Here is a 19,923-nt window from a genome sequence, read left to right on the forward strand (position 1 = left end):
CTGAACAGACATAAGACCGGCTACCAGCGTCTGGCCCCGTTGACCTGGTAACCTAAACGGGGTTAGTATGATAAATGGGGCGAGACATTTTTCCTCGCTCCCACTCTTTTCCACGCGTACTAATATAAACTCGAACGGAATGGTTTCGACTTTGCAGGAAACTACGAGAATTAGCCTCGAGGCTCTACGCCTTCGATTCTCATTCGCTTCTGACCTTTGTTGTGCGACGATGTACTTGGCTGTCTGGGTGAAGCCGAGCATGAATCGAACTACGGCTTTTAGCAAAGCTCAAGACAAACTATGTTGTACAAGACGGCCTTTCAAGTGCAAGGTTCTTTGTTCTATCGAGAACATTCCCCTCTTCCGCAAGCCATTAACTTTGTCGACAGAACTCTGAGCTCAACAGGAAATACCGAGTAAAAAGGTTCAATCAAGGTTATATCCTCTGGGCATCTTGGGAGACTACACGGCAATATTACTCCGGAATTAAGATCAGTCATTGGGAGTTCGGAGGTATTTAAATTCCAGAAACGACTCAATTACTTTTGCATTAAGGTTAAACAAGCTAAATGAAAGACACGAGGATTAAGCTGATTGGGATCATTTTCACCTCAATTTGAAGTTACTCTAGAGAGAAAAATAACTCACTATTATTTAATTCGCTCTTTTTTGTCCAACTAAAAGTAGAACGCCATCTGTAGATTTTGCTGTGTTAAGTTTATTCGCATTTTCAGTTGATTTTTCTATTTTTTTGTAGACTAATTCCTTAATGAAGATATAAATAGTATATTAATTCGAAAAATTTACAAGAAATAAAAACTGTTTACACAAAAAGATGACAGAATTTTTACTGTGAACGTAAATTCCAAGGTCATTTTCCCAGCGAGGTATAATATACATTTTCGTTCTTTTTTTGGTCCAGAAAAAAAGTTCCTTTAATCTGCCTACAGCGTTCCTCTTTCATCAGAATCCCGTTACTCGACTTCAGAAAATTACTTTATTCTTTATGGTCCGTGAACAGCAAAAGGGTGTTAACAATACAACTCTGCCGAGACTACGAACAATCTCAGTCAGTTTTCAACCTAAGAGACAGGCATGGGAAAGAACACATGCGCGGGGCCCGGATGCGGGGGTGAAAACCGTCAATCACGCGGTAGCGTAACGCGCTCGCGAGTTCCTGTATCCTGCGCAAAAGGAAAGACTTGTTGTCTCGTTCTAGTCTGGATTATATTGGAAACTGTGCTCATATTAGTGTTTCAGATAATGTTCGCCTTGGAAAAAATACAATTTAATAATGCGGTGGTGCCGAATCATTTGTAGACCTGGATCAACAAATTATTTAAAATACAAAATATTAACGGCAGACTGATCATAACGGCGGAGGTGACAAGCTTGATAGAATAAACAACTACCAATCATTGTCACGCATTTTATATTTTAAATCTTCATTTGTAACGATCCTTCTATGTTTCTCACTTTTCTTTTTCGTTCAGCCCCCGAGGAACGTTTGTATTGCAAACCGAAATATCGGGCAAAATTTTTTTTTTTTTTTTTTTTAACAAATATACTTCAGTTATTCTAGCCTTTGTTGTTATTCTATCAAGCTCGTCATCTCCGCCGTTGGGATCAGTCTACCGTCAGTATTTCGCTTTAGACATCCCCTTGTCTAGAGGGGAAGAGACAGTTCGTTTGCATGCCATACGTACTCCTCTAAGTTTTCACAGAATTCCCAGTACAAATACCTATAATGCAACTAGCTAGTGATCCGGTACCATCAATTTATGGCAGAACATGGAAGCTGGATTCTATTTCTTCCAGGGATCGTCCCTTCGTTTCAGGCACAAGAAAGATGACAAAACCGCAAGCACAACAACACAATCCCGCATAAAACCAGCACACGCCTTGATTCCCAATCGCATCATCAAGGTTGACGTAAGTCTTTGTAACAAGAAAGAGCGCCACCCAGCATGCAACAGTGGAAAGACCTGTCCCCAGTCCACGAGCTCTAAGAGGAATGATCTCGGACACAACTATCCAGGGAATTGGACCCCAGGCCAGGGAGTAGAAAAAACAAAATAAAACAGAACACAATATAGAAAGCCAAGAAATATCACCAACTGTGTCGTAAATTGCAAAATAAACGCCCAGTCCTATGAGAGATGTCGCCATTCCCAGCGCGGAAGTCCAAAGGGGAATACACCTTCCGATTCTATCCACGAGAAAACAAGTTATTAAATTACCGATGAGCTGTACCGCAGTGAGGGGCAATGAAGTGAGCTTGGCGTCACTGAGTCCTGCTTTGTAGAAAATATCAGCAGCATTGAAGAGCACTGCATTGATTCCGCAGAATTGTTGGAAGGATAAAAGGCTCACGCTAAGCATGACGGGCTTGATGATTGGGGCAGTGAAGAATTCGCGGCATGACATTTGTTTGTGGTGTTCTGAAATGTTAAAACAGAAACAAGGCAAAATAATGATTAGCGATAGGTTACTTACTTGTAAGTTGCAATAACTACAATAATTGGTGTGGATTATAAGAGTATGCACGTGCGTGTGCGTGTGGTGTGTGCGTGCGTATTTTGCTAAGTAAGTACAGCTGTTACTTTTGTCTGTATTGTTTGCATAATGATAATCAAAAAAAAAAGGCGATAGGTTACAGGAAATCGGGAAATAGATTGATTTATAACAATATTCAAGCACTGAGGCACACATACGGCTACCTTGTAAATCAGTATTTTAAGATTAAAATTAACTGATTATGGAGTACTGGGCCACCATATACCAAGTTTTGTATATTGCTAATCAAGAGAGGATGTTCTAATGCATTGTATTCTAATATTGTTGGGGCTTTTGTTGATTATTTTTGCCTGTGTGACGTAGCCCGGGACCTTTGGTTGCAATTGAAGTAGGGCGCTATTTCATTTTCCCTCTGTCTCCCCTTTTATCACATTTCATAAGTAAGGCAGTGAAATTTAACTTGCCTTCCCCTACCCACCGCTCCCCTAATTTATGGTCATTACCTAGTGACGCTTCAATCGCGCAACATTCTTCCTGGAGACCAAACTGCGTCCCTCGTAACCAAAGTAACGATCTCAAAGCGTCGCTTTTTCGCTTTTTCTCCAGGTACCATCGCGGGCTCTCCGGCATCCAAAGCATGAGGAAGAGTACAAGAGCTGGAGGAATGCATCCGAGTAAGGAAAGACAGCTGTAGTCAAACAGATACCCTGCACAGAAGGCCAATATCATGCCTGTTGTCACAGCTAACATATTCATTGAACCAAGCCTGCCGCGAAGGTGAGCCGGGGAAATTTCAGTCACGTACACCTGAAACGAGAGTATTATATGAGAATGATGTGTTATCAGTCTAGAAAGCGGCACAGGTATACTCGGAAAAAATAAATCCGAGCGCTCCTTTCAGGAGTCGAACCTAAGACCTTCCCATTTTTAGTTTGGATGCTCTACCACTGAGCTACAGGAGACTCGTGGGAGTTGAGGCCATTAAACTAGGTTCATGCTAGGGTTTGTGTAGTACATTAAATAAATGTGATGGTATATTTCAGGCCTGTTGAATGAATGAGAATGATAATTGAGTTATCATTGGAATTATAATTGGGAGTAAGTAATCATCAAGTTTCGATTCGAGTTCGAGCGTTTAATTTAATTTCGAGCATCATTTCACATGGAAGTCCTTCGAGAGCGCACTCTCGCTCTAGAGAATAAGCCGGAATTATTATATTATTTTTTGTTGTTTCGATTTTGTAGTAGTCGAACTCGAAGTCCAACTCGAAGTTTAACTCGAACTCCAACTGGAACTCGAACTAGAACTCCAATCCAAACTGAATGATTCGGGACTCCCAATATAATTATGTGTTAAATGTTTTATCCTATTCAAATCGTGTTCTAAAATACCACTTGAGTCATGTAATCCGATTCTCTTACTTTTCTGTCTGTGAATATTACTAGCGATACCTGCCGGTAGAGTGCCAACGAGTAAAAACTGTCACAGTTGCTTTGCGAATGAAAATTAAGAAGTAACCAGACTACAAAACATTTTTCAAACTGAATCATTGTTTAATAAAGCATTGCAAAACTCTCATGCTATTCTTTGTTGTTTAGAATGTCTATAAGATCTAAACTTGTGAGGTAGATTAGAGGTGAAACATCTGCGGCCCTTGCATTACCTGTTTGAGTTTATACAAAAACCAAAATAAACAACTTTAATGTGTACAAGATTAGCTATCAACCTGGGAATAACAGAATTTTACAATAAATATGAGCTTTTCAAATCCAATTTATTGAATTAATGAGCCGCAAGTATGGTATTTAAAAGAAAAAAGAAGAATGGCACAAAGCTAAGTTGCAATTGACTTGAAATATTTCTCCTGCATTCAAACAGCTCCAATGTGCATCTCCCTCAAACAGAACCTAAAAATCAACAAAAAAAACCCACTCAATTTGACTAGAAAACAATGAAATCTAAAATCTTTTGTAGATCCCTATAATTAGGGATTCGTTTTGGTCCGCACTGTATCAGTTTGGAATGATATCTTCGTTGTGCATATTATGTTACCGACCACATGAATTCACATAACGACACTGACCTATTATTGTCCGTTTTAGCTTGCAATTTGAATATTATCATGATTAAAGACCGAAAGGTTACTTTAAGAAAATTGCTCCCTCTTCAGAAAACAAAACACACTACAAACAGTTAAGATTTGAATTCTCTTACCTCCTCGATTGACAGAGCCGTCGGAACTTTCGCCGTCCACCAACGGAGCAACAAATCTGCTATTAGAGCTTAACATTTCCACACTGTAGCGCAGGATCGAAAAATAAGATGGTGCGAAGGAAAAACTCGATTGCTCCTAAACGTGAAAACTTCTGCAAAGTTTCCTAGCGCTTAAAAAGATCTTTGCTATTTTTATACACCATCCTTATACAATAAGACGTATAAACGCTGCTATTCTCGAAGACAACTAACTTCGCCACTTCGGCCGCCATATTGTTTACAAAATTTAAGTTCGCGCGTGTGTAAGAAGAATCTGGGTACTAGCGCTCACCGACCGTGATACTCCTGATGTGATTGGTTTAGATAAAAAATACCGCGATGCCATTGGATAGCCCGAAAACAATCACCGATGATGTCACTCTTACATTACCTTATCCTTACCTTATGCTTACATTTTCATTCGAGATTTTTTCTGCCTGTACCAAAACTAACTCGCGCGTCGGCTTTATAATGCTGCCGCCTCGTCACCCTCGCGTCCTCGCGAGGGTGACTCGTTGGCACTAAAATTCTTTGAACATTGTAAACGTTTAGACTTGAAAATTTCTGAGCATTATAGTACCTATATGACTAGTGAAGTACTTTCCGAAGAAGAAATTTGGGATAAGCTCCTGCGCGAAGTCAAGTGAAAATTTTAAAGTTTGACCACGGCCTTTCCCGGCAATTCAAGATATCTCAAATGCAGTCACATTCCAGCGATCATAAACCCCTCAGGAAATAAGCCCACCCAAAAATAACTCCTCCCGCGAATATTTTTCCGATAATTAGCCCAAATATAAGTACATAGGCTTTTAGACTTTTGGAATGTTTATAGATTAAAAGAAAGGGGGTAATGAATGTCGGGGAAAGTGAGAAGATATGAGATTTGAAGGGAACAAAATTAATTGATTCCATCCTAAAATTTTCAGACGAAATTACCGATACTGCAGTATTCTCAGAGTGCGGGAAAATGCTGGGTCCTGGACCGGCTAATATCTTGTATCTTGTAACCCTGGAATCTTTATCCTCGTGTCATAAAACGAATAGCTTTACCTTGAGAATTTCTAGAGGCTTTATGGCGCCCGATTCATGAATCAAATTTAGATGCATGGATTCCTTCATACATATTTGACACTGGGAACCCTTTATATTCACGCCCGTACGGCTTACATATCATGGATGGGGTAAAACACAACAGATGTTATGCCAAAATGAAATTTGTTGACCTAAAGTACTGTTTTGAGTTATAGAGGCGAGAGGAAATGCTCTCCGTATTTTTCTTTCCGCTATTTCGCTGTTCCACCGAGAGGATCCGGGGATCACGTTCACACGACAAATGGAGGAGTAAAACATAACGGACTCTTGCCTAAATGGAAGCCGCTGACCTAAAACTCGCTGCAGTGTTTGGAGTGAGCTGCAAGGAGGCCAGCTTTTTGCGGCTCGTTTGGATGATTTTAAGCGGAGATATAGCGGATTGAAGACGTTAAATGTCCGGTAATTTAATGTGGTAATGGCTGTCTTGTGTTTGGATTATTTTCATTGTGTTAACCGCCTTGAATCTTCTCGAGAATTGCTTTGTATAGAACTATACACCAGACCTCGAGGAAAGAACTCGTCCCATTCGGTTCTACTTCAGCTAGTTAGATATAGCCACGGCAAAAGCTGGCCAATTTGGACATTTTTGCAAGATATTGCAAGGATCGCGGGGCCCCAAAACAAGCTGAAATCATTTTACAAATGGAAGAACTTGTCGTGATTTGGCAGCAATATTTTCAGTGTGCATTCATTATGTTTACTTTGAGTGGAAACGGCTTCTCAGCAGAATGCTTTAGGTGAGTTCAGAAATTTACTGTTTACAGTAATATTTATAAGCCCATACATTTTTGTGCTTGTGTAAGTCGCAATTCCTGGCCATTTGAGAAAAGGAGAACGACGTTAATTTTTCCGGTTAGTGAGATCGAATTCCACAACAACAATGAACAACAGCAATAACAATGGCCTTTCATTTTATGCACGACTTGCTTTTTTTGTTGTGTTAAAATAAAAATACATTAGAATAAATTATGGATACCTTAAAAATACGTTGAAATGTTTAAATTGAAACATTTAGATATAAGATTAAGATGAACTATCAAATACTACAATTTGCTTGACTGGTCGTCGACTGCGAGGAGTCCTTTTCTTCTCCTAAGTTCAGTAGCGCGCGATGGATCTTTTCTAATTTGCATATTAAATTTCACCGTCACTTTGCGTGCGAGATCTGAGGGAAAAAACAAAAAATACAAAAACAAAACAAAACGACTGCTCGCAGTCTGGATTGATCGTTACTACTTACCGCAACTGCCAGTGTCTCTATGCCACAGCCGACACCAGTGACAACCCTTCCAGCATAGAGCATCAAACGGTTCTTAGCGAAGAACAACAGAAGCCAGCCAAGTTCTAAGGGTATCGCTCCGGCGATGATGGCGACTTTTCGACCCAGCACATCTACGGCGCGGCCGGCAATCAAACATCCTAACAAGGCGCCAAGCGCTATCACAGACTGCAACAAAAATCATGCGAGTCAGCGGAGTACATCGATAGAAGACAGAGTGCCATGAAAAAATAGAACCTCAAACGGCTTGTCGACTTTTTTGCTATCAAATGTGCGAGGTTTGGTCGCAATTTTCATGGATGCCTTTTAACAAATTTTCTGCGGTCTCGGCCAACATGTGTTCCGTTGTCATCGTTCCATGTAATATTCCAGAGCAATTTCACTTCACTCAAGCCAAACCACGAAGGAAAACGGATTTAATAAACCTAATAAGTAATAATCTACCAGACAACAATGCATTCGGTCCACATTACATTGAGATTTCGCGGCCTTTTGCTATTGCTGTTTGCAAGGCCAAGGGGTGGGTACTTTTCAGGTTATAACATGCAACTAAAATGAGTCAATTAAAATAGTGGCACTGAATAAGAAAACATTAGCACACCTGGCAGGCATTGTAGAACAAAAACTGGACTGATTTGGACTGGCCTGGACTGGAATTGTAAAACATGGATTTGTAATGTATGTATTTGTAAAATGTCGATTTGTAAAACGAGTACAGGTAAAACATGGATTCGTAAAAGAACGATATGTAAAATATGGACTGGATTCGCAAAAGTTGGATTTGTAAAACGTGGATTTGTAAAATGCCGATTTGTAAAACGTGCACTGGTAAAACATGGATTTGTAAAATATGGACTGGTAAGAAAAAAGACAAGCAAAAAAAAATTATTTGTTTTGACTACAAATCCAGTCAATATTTTTTACAAATCCAGTCCAGTCCAGTCCAGTGCAAAACAACTCCTCCATTTACAATATGCCCACATGACACAATTTCGGCTTGCACTCTTTAAAGCCCCGCAAGCGATCGACACCTTAGTCCTAATTTCTCCATGCGTAAGCAGTGTTGCTACAATTAGTCATGTACAGATTATGAGAATTAAGGGAATGATCGAGAAAGAGAACGACCTAATGCCTCCCTAACAGTGCCAAATAAAATTAGTTCTAATAATGAGTTTGTGAAAGCATGGTCTCCTTCGCAGCAGCGCAGACCGGAGTCACGAGCGGCTGCGAAGGAGACTAGTGAAAGCGTGACCTCAGGTGACATTGTTCTCATCTTTCATATTAAAATATTAAAATATAGAGCCTCCTGCGAGACCATGATTGCATAATTAGTAATAATTTATGCGTCTGTTCCCTTGTGCCGATAGCGTTTCCCAAGGAGGATTGGACCCTGTTCCCATGATGCATTGCAATTGAACTATATTATCATTTTTTTCAATCACGTGATCAATTCATTTCGCTATGGATTTCATCGAAGTCACGTCGCAGATCGCTCCTTCTTTTCGTGATCAAAACCTCATATATGTTCATTGCATTGATCTTGGAGCTCAGGAAAGCGTTCAGTTGGAACAGTTTCCTTGTTTAAAAATTAATTTGGTTCTTGGTCATGTCAGTTTCCCTGGCAAAATCGCCGAGAGAAGAATGTGTGGCTTCTTGTTTCAGCAGAAAGCGATAAACCTTCTCAAAGATCGGCCATCTCCAGTCCTTGTCGAAGTGATAAACAGTTGTGATATCAAGGTAGGCTTCCTGGTGAATAATTTATTGATTTTCTTGGCATTTGCAGTTATAGTCAGCGCTAGCGAAGCTCTCAATCTTTGTATATTTATCAATTTGCGATCGAAAATTTTCGTAACTTCGCATGTCCGCACTTGTTTCTAAAGAGTAAAGCTAGCTTTATCTGAGTGCTTAAACGCTCAAACGCTGAAATTTAGTTTACATTTTCGTCGGTTCGTTTCTTGGATTAGCTTAGTCTTGATTAAAGAATAGAATAAAGTGAAATATTTAGATTTCAAGTGTAACAATTCACCATTTATTTGTGTAGATTTATTGTCTCAGTGATACAAAATGCCTTTGAAATGTGCATTTCAGTGAACACTCATCATGTTTATAATTCAAGTAGACATTAACTCAACTACAATAATGTGGATGATGTGTATTCTGCTTATTATTTATGCCTTCTTGTTATACAGGTGAGAAATAGAACATTATCTGTTGTTGTGGACTTAAGATTAGTCCCCAGTTCATACCCTGTTAAAGTTTCACCAAAGATGGATTACGAGGAGGATGATCCACTGCCTCACATACCTTGGCTAGATGTGTTAGTTTGTAAATGTAACTGTTCAAGCTACCCATCTACCGGAAATGTGATCGTTGACATGCTCAGTGAAAATGACTGTACCACGCAAGAAGCAAGTCAATTGAGTACCGACGCGACCAAGCTGTCTGGGACAGATGAAAGTGACAACGAACAATTTGAGCAACCAGGTGGAGAATCCCAGGGCGATTATGATGAAACAGAGCAATTTACTGAGTACTTTGCATTGAAAGGGAGCAGCTATCATGAAGACTGCCAAAAGGCCTTAAGAAAATGTAAACAACTTCAGCTGAAAAATGAAAGTGTTGAACTGAGGGTGACCCCAGAGCCTACCAACATCAGGGATAAGAATGCTGTTATAGTGGAGGGGTTCACAGACAATGAGTGGTCCCGTATTGGCTACATCCCTAAAGAAAAGTTAAAGAAAGTTGTTGTTGCAATTAGGAACAATGAAATTCAAAAAGTAGAATTCAAGTTTATTGGATTTATGTTTGTTCCAGATCTGAATGACTGGCTATACCATCCCCGTGTGCTAATTTCAAAAATTGGTAATTGGCTTCCCTCGGATGCCAGCTACAAATACAACGACCTCATCAACTAACTGTTTATGTGTATCTGATAATTATGTGAAGCCAGGTTTTACCTCCTCAACTAAGGCCTTGTTTAATCTTAAAATTGAAAAAGACAACGATTTTCAAATGTATCAGTGTTCTTAGTTTTCACATTTCTTTAATATGTTTATTAATAATTATTTCGGTATTTACTCTCTTCACTGAAACTCAATCCACACCCAAGCTTTAAGATTACCATAAAGTATATCATACATGCCTGGGGAGGGAGGGGTATTTACCAAAAGAGAGTGTATATTGGCAGGCTTAAGGGATAATGTCTTCAAACAACCCACTTTCAAAAAGAGTGGTAACCTGGGACAAGAATGGGTGCTTGCTCAGATATGAGTGCATGTGGTTTTAAACAAATGCAATTGTTCCCTCCCCCCACCCCCCAAAATGATCCCATATGTGAACGTACGCCCACTGTCACCCCAGGTTTTGACTCTTGTTGAAAGCGGGCTATATAGCTTAATGGTTAAGTGTTTTTGTATAGATGTATCTTTGTATACATGTACCATATACATATATTTAATTATAATAAACTTGTCTACATAAATGATCTCTTGTACAACTTGTTTGCTTCCAAACAAGACAATAAAATGATTCTGAAAAATGGAAAACCTTTCACTCGCAAGGAAATGCAGCTCTGTAAGTTCCTTGGTAAGTGGCAAGAATTACATTGCCAGCTGGGAAATTTTAACACTTGATCTACCTTTTTTTACATATATAACAATGAAGAAATACATCTTTTTCTTCTTTCTCTAAGAGATTCCAAGCCTCATTATATGCAATGAAAGTAGCTCATTTATAATTATAGTACACAGCTTCAGTGAGATGCGTCCAAAACATAGGTCCATTCCCACATCATGCTTCAAGACATTGAACTATGCCTCTGAGAGGCTTAGGTCGACAATAGTGACATAGCACTGTTTTTTCACACACATGCTTCTTTGACACTTGCAAGCACACAGCCAATATCAAATTACAGCTTTGTTATAGTTAAACATTTTTCTCTCCAAATGTATACAATTTCTTGAAACATTGGCCAAAACAATAATTGTTTTGGCCAATGTTTCAATCTTATAGTGAATTAGGTTTCATTTTCCTCCTCTATTGAAAACAAAAATCCAGAAGGGGGAGGGACACCCGACCTCGGGCGGTGATGTTGTTGTCTACATGAACGATCATTTCTTGCTGGGAGAAAGCCTCTACTGGGGACAAAGTGTGCAACACTTTCCCTTTGGTTTCTCAGGATCCTGTGAAGACGCAGAGGATTCTGTGCTGGCCCCTGTCCATCGTGTTCATCATTCTGTTCATTGTCACTATCTGCCTGTCCAGGGATTACATCAAAAGAATCCAGCGAACCTTCTTTGAATCGATCATTTTCAGTCCAATAGTAAAATGGGAGGGTTTCACTACTCAGGCGTTTGGAGTTTTCTCTGAAATAAATAACAGAGAAAAATAATTAATAATTCGTAAAATTTGCACAAAAAATAAATGGGAGTATGGTGCAGTTCCCAAAATTATTTGTACTCCTCCCACAGAAATTTCCTAGGGCAAGGGGGGGGGGGGGGGGGTGCTTTCGAAGATCAAAATATTAAAAAAAAAAAAGGGAAGGGGTTCATTTGCAATTTCCAGAGGGGTGAGTCCAGTGGGGGAGCTATTGGAACTTTACATTTCTACCCCTCCCCCCTGATGGAATGTTACCCTATTGCAGGGTTACCTCCCCCCCCAGCATTAAATTTGTCCGTACCCATTTACACACCTGCGTAGAGAGAGACACTATGCGTGTAATGTGTCTCATCCAAGAATACCATTCAGTTCCCCTGCTGGGACTCAACCTGGACCACTTAATCTAGAGTCCAGTGCAGTCATTAGGCCACTACCCCTCCCCCAACTTTGGGTGCATAACATTATTGACTAAGGCAATATAATGTACCTCACAAGTTTGGGCCAATCGTCTTTGAACTCCTTCACTGTGAAAACATTACCCAAACGGCAATGTGCCACACCAAAAAAGCACTCAAGGTCCTCTGTTGATCCTGCACGAGGGTTTTCAGGATAACCAATTTCATTATTCTGGCATCTCCGCAGCTCCTGGCTTTCAATGTTTCCAGTAATTTCAATAACTACTTCTCTTGTGAATCCTCTGATGTATTCCACTGGTCTAAAATACAAAATAAAACAAATAGCACAACAGCAGGCAATGTAAATAACTATTATGATGAGCATTCAATACATTTTGACCTCCTTTTTATTGGTCAATTTCCAAATGCCTACAAATAATGGTTTGCCCGTGTGCATACACTTTTGACAGCACATACATGTATAATACCAAATTGTATTATAATATTTACAAATACTTTGAAAAAAACAACAAAAATTAAATGTGTGGGCAAAAAGAGAACTTGACTAACACCACATTCAAGCATCAAAAAAAAGGTATTGTCTTGTGTACTTAAAATCAGTAAAGGTGTGCAAACAAATTCAATGAGTAGATCGAAAACATGATTTGTCAGTGTCTCTCCAATTTTTTATTTGCTTATTGATCTGCAGCCACTACAAAATTACAATATTTTGTTAACAATCACTGATATTGCACTTGTTATGTACAGTAATAAAAATACCTGTTGATGTCAATCTTCGAGAAGTCATAATCGTCTTTATGCCAGGGCATCCAATCATCCAGAATGTAGTTCAACATCTCATAGTTGTAATGGCTTCTTGTCAACTGTGATATGCCCCTTCCATCAGATGCCTCATGCCACTGAGCGATCACATTCACATACTGGTACTCCTTTTCATAGCCCTTCTCTCTGAAGAACTTTGCTACGTGATAAGAAAGGAGTCTTTCAGCATCAACCACCGATTGCTTTCTTTTCCCTGCAAGTGCGGTGTACGTAAGGCCTGTGTTGGGAGAACGCATAGCCTCCACAAATGCCTCGAAATTGAGTTCAGGGTAGTTCCCATTCCTGGTACATCCTGCTACTCTCTTGAGTACATGATTGTGGTCACCACGTTCATGGTGTGGGGTGCCTGTGACCGGATCAATTTCTGGTACATACAAATGTTGTGAGAAGTCAGCACCAAATTCTTCTTTCAATGATTTCACAGTATGCCTGAACTGGTAGGTTGCCACAATGGATCTCAGCATATCAAGCATACTCTCAGGAGTATCCCGTCGAAATGGCCAAGGGGTGTAACCAGGAGGAATCAAGGACCCACGAATGTGTGCAATGGCATCTGGGAGACTCAATCCATCCCTTACTTGCAGGTTGAATAAGTCAATTATGATTTCTCTTGGAATGGCATTATTGGGTCTTCTCACAATTGGTGTCCCATCAGGGTTTACTGCAATTTATAATAAATTAAATTATTACTCTTGTAACCAAAACTACTTTCAACAACATACCCTTGGCTTATATTATCATACAAGTAAACATTTCAATAAAAGTTGGTATAACTGTTGTTTACATTTACCTCCCTGAAGTAGCAGCATTTCCAGTAGTTTCTGCTTTCCAAGTTTGGACACGCTAATCCTTGAATCATGTATCAGCTGCCATATATGGACAGACCTGGTTTCACCACGAGTTCGCAATGTCAAAAATTCACCATCAGACACTGTACCTAGGAATTAAAGGAAGTGGTTGACAACTGACAGCAAAGTAATACAAGCATTACCAAGTAATAGCAACTATCGCAAGAGAAATATTTACAACATTTGCCCATAGAAAACTTTACAAGTGTTACAATTTGATGGGTACTTATATGTACAATATTGTAACCAGTGTTGTTCAAAACAATGAAACAATTGTGGAAATCCAGGAACTGCCATCCAAGGTAAAAGGTCTGACAACTGTTGTGAGTACAACTGACTGCAGTAAAACCAAAGGCAAACCATTTCCAATCATTCTGATTATAACTTACCAACAACCCGAAGCCCTAACTGGACCATATTTTCCTTAACAACCTTAGTAAAATCACGAATGTACTGGTCTTTTAAGCTGTAGTATGGGATGTACTGCACAGGAAGAGCATATGGCTTCGAGTGTCTCCTCTCGTCCGATACCATCAACACTAGCACATGGGTCGCTGCTGGCTGCCTTTTTTTCTTAAAAATGTTTCTCAGATACAAAGACATGTCACTCTGAGAGTCTTTCAAAGTTGCCACTACAGGTGCAAGATCTGGATTATTTGGGTCCAACTCTCCAAGAAGACCTGAAAGAAGTTGCAGCCAGTTGTTACTCTGTTCCAGAAGAACCTGAAACTCGACGACCTCCCAGTTTAAACATCTAAGAGTTTCCTCTGAAGTTGTTGCCTTTTGCATTTTATCTTGAAACTGTTTGATAGCTTTTTCTAGACCAATGGTTAAAAATTCTATGTCTGTTTCAATGCTATCAATCACTGTTGTAATACTCTGCTGGAGACCATGAAGACTGTCAGCTTTTGGTGCCTCTTTGAAAAGTGCATTTCTTGCATCATACTCCTGTCGTAGAGCTTGCAACTTCCCATCGCCAAGGTCCACGTCACCATTCCATTCTTTTCTCATGGATTCAAGAAGCGCAGCCTTCGTATCGGTTCCATCTAGTTTGATCCAGAAACGCCCTTCTGGATTAGCAGTTTTTAGTTCCTTTAAAGCTGCAACCTGAGAAGGAAAATTATTTAAACTAAGTATACTCTAGGCAATGAATGATGACAAGCTATGCTGAAAAACAACTACATGTTAACCAATTTTAATATTAAAAAATTAATTTTAGAAACATTTATTTCCAGAAATATTAACATGCTGATAATAAACAATGAGGTTGAGCATATCATGTATTACCAAAACAGGCCTCAATTTTGATAATTTTTGATATCATGCAAAACCGAATTCAATAATTGTTTTATTACACATTTTTTAAACAGCTAAACCCATTTTGTCAGTTCTGAAGAGAACACTTCAAGGGCTAGGTAACCCGACAGACTTTAAACTTGACATGAAAAATGCAATATCTGCAGCAGATGTTGCCTTTATCATAACACGTTCAAAAGCTATTGTAAATTGATTGAATGCTCTCAACAAATCAGATTTTTCATAGTGAGTCTGATGTATAATAATAATATTTATCTGTACAGGATAAGCATTATGCATATTAGCATTACGCAGTAAGTACATCCTTGCAAGAGAGTCAATATACAACCACCAACTAATACTCATCATCAGACTACAATATTAATTATTACCAAATAATGATTCTATTAGTACCTGAATTTCAGGCTTTCCGGTGAATTGCGAACTTTGGTTCCTTCTATTCTGGGTCCTTGTACTAATACAAGCTACATTGACCTTCGCCTTAAAAGGAAATGACAATAAAACAGAATTAAACTTCATGCCCAATAGAAAATTAAATCAACAGCTATACATAAAACAAAAAGTTCAAATTACTTAATAATTATTGTACATTGTTCACAATATTAAATCATCAACATAGAAAATAACAATGATAAAAATACACATTCATAAATTACTGTGTTATTGAAATAATTGTTATTGTTATTGTTATGTCAACTAGAGAGAAATGAATCATTACAATAATTTTCAGTTTTTATTTCTGTTTCACACCTTTTGAGGAACACCAATATCTTTTTCTTCACATGAGCTCCACATTGGCCCCCGGAAAAGGCGCTTAAACTTGCCACCTCCAAACTCTGACTCCATGGTCTCACGCCACATCCTATAGTCGTCTGGTTCTCTAATCTGTTGAAAACACAAAAGTAAAATAGAATGGTTTCACTAAGTTTTGAAGTGGGTGGCACCTATAGGAGAGTAGCTGGGCAGAAAATTACACTTGAAGTGGGTTTCTTTGTGTTCAGTTTGATAGTAGGTAGGTACTGACTCTTGTGAATCCTGGTACTGGTACCCGGGTCCCAACTTCTAATGACAACCCTGCGATTTATCAGATTAGGAATATTGTATAAAGAAAATCACCAATTGAAATTATTTTCAAGTGAAAAAAAAAAAAAAAAAAAAAAAAAAAAAACACATGAGAGACAACAATGGTCTGCAAGGTTTACCTAAAAGGAATTGCAGTTTGAAACAGACCAAAGGCATATCTTAAAAGACACTCAAGATTAACATATCACCTGGCAAATGTGTGTTGCACTGAAGAATTGTAGCTGATATTGGATCAATCCAAAAGGCATGCGATCCAGAGGCATGATAGGTGTTTTGCCATCCTCTTTCTTGTCAGCAATGCAATGGCACAAGAAATACACCACATTGGGCTTATCATGGGCCTCCAATTCACGCATGGCTCTACAGGCAATGTCCAGGAACCCTCTCACATTCCAAGAAAGCCCAGTCTTTGATGCGACACTGCACACAAGACTGTCTGCAACAGTGAGCAGTGCTTCACGAGAAGCTATCTTGGCCAATGAGGACAGTAGATCCTTTACAGTTGACACGCACATACGTTCAATAACATTAGCCAACATTTTCTGTAGTGTAGACTGAAGAAGTGGCACAGGTAGATTTTGCACAATGTTAATAACGAGCATTGACTGCTGATTACCAGTTAACTTGTTTACAGTATCCATTGCTTTCTCTGGAATAGCAGAAAAGGGAACTTCGTTTTCTTTGTCTGCTGCAGGGACACTTTCCTTACCAGAAGGGCTTGCCAAGTACGAATTCACTGAAATTCCATATGCATCCTCTGCCTCATCAACAGTCTTGAATTTGGTACGCAAAACATTGACCACTCTTTGTCGAATTGATTGTGCTGTGAAGATAATAACATTAATTTAATTATTGCCATTGCTTTCCATTTATGAGTCTAATGAAACAGAAATAAGTGAGGAAATAAGTGAGTGCTATTCAAAATCTCATGTGGGTTTTCTCCTGTTTGACTAAGGTAGAGTCAAGTGATCTGAGAGGAATGCACAGTTTATAAAAATCAAATAACAGTGAACCTAGTGAGTAAATATACAAAGAATATCAAATATTATTACAGACTAAGGCAACCTGTACTTCGAAGGCAATCAACAACAACAACAACAACATTAAGAATTTTAACATCAATCTTAATTGACATTTAAATGGAATTTTTACAGACAAAAGAGAGAGAGAGAAAGAGAATGAAAGAAAGGTTTAATTTACCTTTGCGAAGGTATTTACTCCCAGAAGCCGATTTAATAAATCTTGCAGCCAAAGACCAGTAGTCAGTTTCAGCTCTCATGGCTGGCCACTCACTTTCAGAGGCCTGTTCGTCTTTATGAAGGGCAATAAATTGGACAGCTGCACGGTCTTCTACTTCAGTCCAAGCAATTCTCTTTGCAGGACTCTTTCGAGTTCGAGGAGAAGTAACTACCATCGTCCTCTGCAAAACTCCCCTGATACATGGAGAAGGTGAAGGTGACTGCGACTAGAAAGACATAGGAATAAAAAGGTGAAATTTCGAATCAAGCACATAACCATCGCTCAGGATTCAAGGGTCAAGAATAGGTAAATCACAAACCTCTTTATTCCGTTCAACTGAATCGTAAGCGAGCGATTTCCGTGAACCAGCATTCCGCTCTGGCCGATTCTTCTTTTTCTCATTTGGCGTCCGACCACTCGCGACGTGGCATCTCTTATTTTGTTTTGTGGGAGTAGACATCACTGAAAAACAAAGAAGACCCATTTCTACGTAAATTGAAACAGCAATAGCCAAAAATTCCGATAATACTACTCAAGGAATGCGTCAATTAGCAATCACGCTACAAGCGCGCCATCCCATATTGAATACATTACAATACATTACACAGTTCATGGGGCAAAAACAAAGGGATTTTCAATGGCTTCGACCAAAGACAATACAACGCGACCTTTTGCGACCTTTGCATTCATTTAATCCATAATTTATTCTTCTGTAACGTACTGTTGCTTTTATGTCAAAAACTCCAATCAAACTTGTGATATAACGTTTTTTTCAAGAGGCTTTTTCCATAAAAATTTACGCGCCAATCATGTCGAATACACGGACTGTATTTATCCGGAATATTCAACTATTCCGAAACTTTTTCTGGCCCCAAAATTTAAATAATAGAAAAGAGGAGATCATAAGCAATCGAAACTTACCTTTTTGCGCTCCATATGTCCAAATAAAACGACAGAAGAACGACGTGAAAAATCCACAAAACTCGACTTCTTCCTAAAGCGTGATCGAAGACTTGAAAATTTTCTAAAATGCTACGCGCAAAGCAGCCTGGACCTGGGTTCCAATCCTCCTTGGCGTTTCCGTTGGGGTTTTGTGCGGTTTTCGCCTTTTGACCGAGTGAAAAACGCAAACAAAAACCCACGAAACGCTTGCCACGCAGTCTAATTTCGGCATTTTACACCATTTCACTTCCCCCCAAGTTGCATACTTTTAATACACATGACCAGTTTCAATTAGAAATAATTTGTAACGGGATATAGAATATGACAACGAAATGATGTTCCGCCGGTAAGGTCGAAACATCGGAACTGAAACTTGTATCCCGGTGGCAATTAAGTCAAAATAAAGAAAATTACAACTTACTTATATAATATTACTTGTGAACATACCGAAAACCAAGATTCTTGAGAATTGCTCAAACGAATCGTAGAATTGTTCGAGGCTGTCTTTAAATCATACGATGCTGGTGACGAATAACCAAGGCAATATCCGAAGCTGAGAGTTCCAAGAACAGCAACGCAAGTAGCTAGCACAGACCCCCGAGCACTGCTTCTATGTGGAAGAAGCCTTACTCGTTCTGTGTACAGGGACGCCGAGTTGTCTTCAGTCTCTCCTGTGTCCATTTTGTGTCAACGAATTGCGAAGAATCTAAACAAATCTTGCTCGGATTTAAGCCAATGCCGCCTAATATAAATTGACTACACCGATTGACTACAAGTACCTTTGCTAGGCGAAAACAAACCGAATGCTACACGAAAATATTTGTACGTTTGCACTTTCCAATTTACGATGGCAACACTGAGTCTAGTTCTGAATAGGTCATCAACTGAGCTTCTCTGTTAAATTCAGGTAATTATTGACATTATTCAAGGATGTGCATCAGTGACGCTTCAACGGTATGTTTGCTTTGCGTGACTATCATGAAATAAAATCTTGCGGCGACTTGATTGGAAAATAGCGGCTCTAAAGCAATTTCTACGGAGTTGAATAGTATTTAATTAAAATTCTAAACTGATATTTCAAAAAATGACAAAAATGCAAGCGATGTTAGCGACAGTACGGCGATGTCGGCGATGACTAAAGCAGTAAAACAGTTCTTTCCGGTTCCGGTCACGAAATCGTGCTGTAAACCTAGTACAAACAACTGTCGCCTTGCGGACACCTCGCTCTTACGGAGACTCCGATAATACGGACAGCAGATAAATTCCCGGCAAAAATATATTGCAGATGTTTCACTGAAATAAATTTTTAAGGAGTCTCCCTATTAAGGACACTAATTCGCGATCCCGAGGCCGAGGGGGGCCGCAACAAAGGGATTTGACTGTACAACTTAAGCATGAATATTCTACGCATAGAGTTGGACACTGAATACAAAAAATAAGAGAACTTCTGCAAAACGTTTAACAGAAAACCAAAACCGGGCACTACTTAGCAAAGGGCCACGCGTCACGAAAGGATGCAAACCAAAAACACCTGTAGGAGCTACTTGGGTAACTATTTGAAATTTTGCGGTGTTCTTAATTTCCGCAATTTTCCGCGCAGCCTTTCTCAAGGCAGTCCATCCACGCTTATTTTACGACATTGAGAAGTTGAGTGGAAGGCGCACTCAGTTGGCATTTTGTTCAATTCATTTCGTGAAATAATTGTTTTGGTAATGTACTGAGGCACCGAACAGAAGT

The 19,923-nt window shown here is 39.3% G+C and overlaps 3 protein-coding genes and 2 long non-coding RNA genes across 7 annotated transcripts in view; 2 read left to right on the forward strand and 3 right to left on the reverse strand.

Annotated features, from left to right (window-relative positions):
* Positions 1-698: 698 nt before the first annotated feature.
* On the reverse strand, positions 699-19,162 carry LOC146451384 (facilitated trehalose transporter Tret1-like). Its single transcript, XM_085099177.1, has 4 exons — positions 18,634-19,162; positions 7,104-7,310; positions 3,021-3,324; positions 699-2,441 (listed from the first exon to the last, which is right to left on the reverse strand). Exons 1-4 carry the CDS (start codon positions 18,865-18,867, stop codon positions 1,780-1,782), a joined length of 1,407 nt encoding a protein of 468 aa, XP_084955303.1. The 5' UTR covers positions 18,868-19,162; the 3' UTR covers positions 699-1,779.
* On the reverse strand, positions 4,050-4,984 carry LOC146451385 (uncharacterized). Its single transcript, XR_014860047.1, has 2 exons — positions 4,733-4,984; positions 4,050-4,425 (listed from the first exon to the last, which is right to left on the reverse strand). It is a non-coding gene; the product is annotated as an uncharacterized LOC146451385 (long non-coding RNA).
* Positions 6,091-19,923, forward strand: part of LOC146451386 (uncharacterized) — a 41,571-nt gene continuing 27,738 nt past the window's right edge. Inside the window, exon 1 of one of the 2 annotated variants that reach the window (XR_014860045.1) lies at positions 6,091-6,600. This is a non-coding gene — a long non-coding RNA (uncharacterized LOC146451386). Of the gene's footprint in view, positions 6,605-19,923 lie in introns of both variants that reach the window. The other variant, XR_014860044.1, reaches the window with a different exon arrangement.
* Positions 8,543-10,626, forward strand: LOC146451387 (uncharacterized). The gene is made up of 2 exons (XM_085099209.1): positions 8,543-8,879; positions 9,332-10,626. The coding sequence occupies exons 1-2, from the start codon at positions 8,604-8,606 to the stop codon at positions 10,055-10,057; spliced, it is 1,002 nt and encodes a 333-aa protein (XP_084955335.1). The 5' UTR covers positions 8,543-8,603; the 3' UTR covers positions 10,058-10,626.
* Positions 10,771-18,257, reverse strand: LOC146451388 (uncharacterized). 2 transcript variants are annotated; one of them, XM_085099208.1, is made up of 11 exons: positions 18,166-18,257; positions 17,564-17,706; positions 17,206-17,470; positions 16,194-16,828; positions 15,673-15,807; positions 15,316-15,402; positions 13,995-14,712; positions 13,548-13,694; positions 12,695-13,418; positions 12,007-12,234; positions 10,771-11,506 (listed from the first exon to the last, which is right to left on the reverse strand). In XM_085099208.1, the coding sequence occupies exons 2-11, from the start codon at positions 17,702-17,704 to the stop codon at positions 11,158-11,160; spliced, it is 3,429 nt and encodes a 1,142-aa protein (XP_084955334.1). In that variant the 5' UTR covers positions 17,705-17,706; positions 18,166-18,257; the 3' UTR covers positions 10,771-11,157. The 2 variants fall into 2 exon arrangements, with proteins under 2 accessions (XP_084955334.1, XP_084955333.1); XM_085099207.1 differs by lacking the exon at positions 18,166-18,257 and having other exon boundaries at positions 17,564-17,844.

This window comes from Pavona decussata, unplaced genomic scaffold (assembly GCF_977016875.1).
Source record: "Pavona decussata unplaced genomic scaffold, jaPavDecu1.1 SCAFFOLD_390, whole genome shotgun sequence".
Taxonomy (NCBI): Eukaryota; Metazoa; Cnidaria; class Anthozoa; order Scleractinia; family Agariciidae; genus Pavona; species Pavona decussata.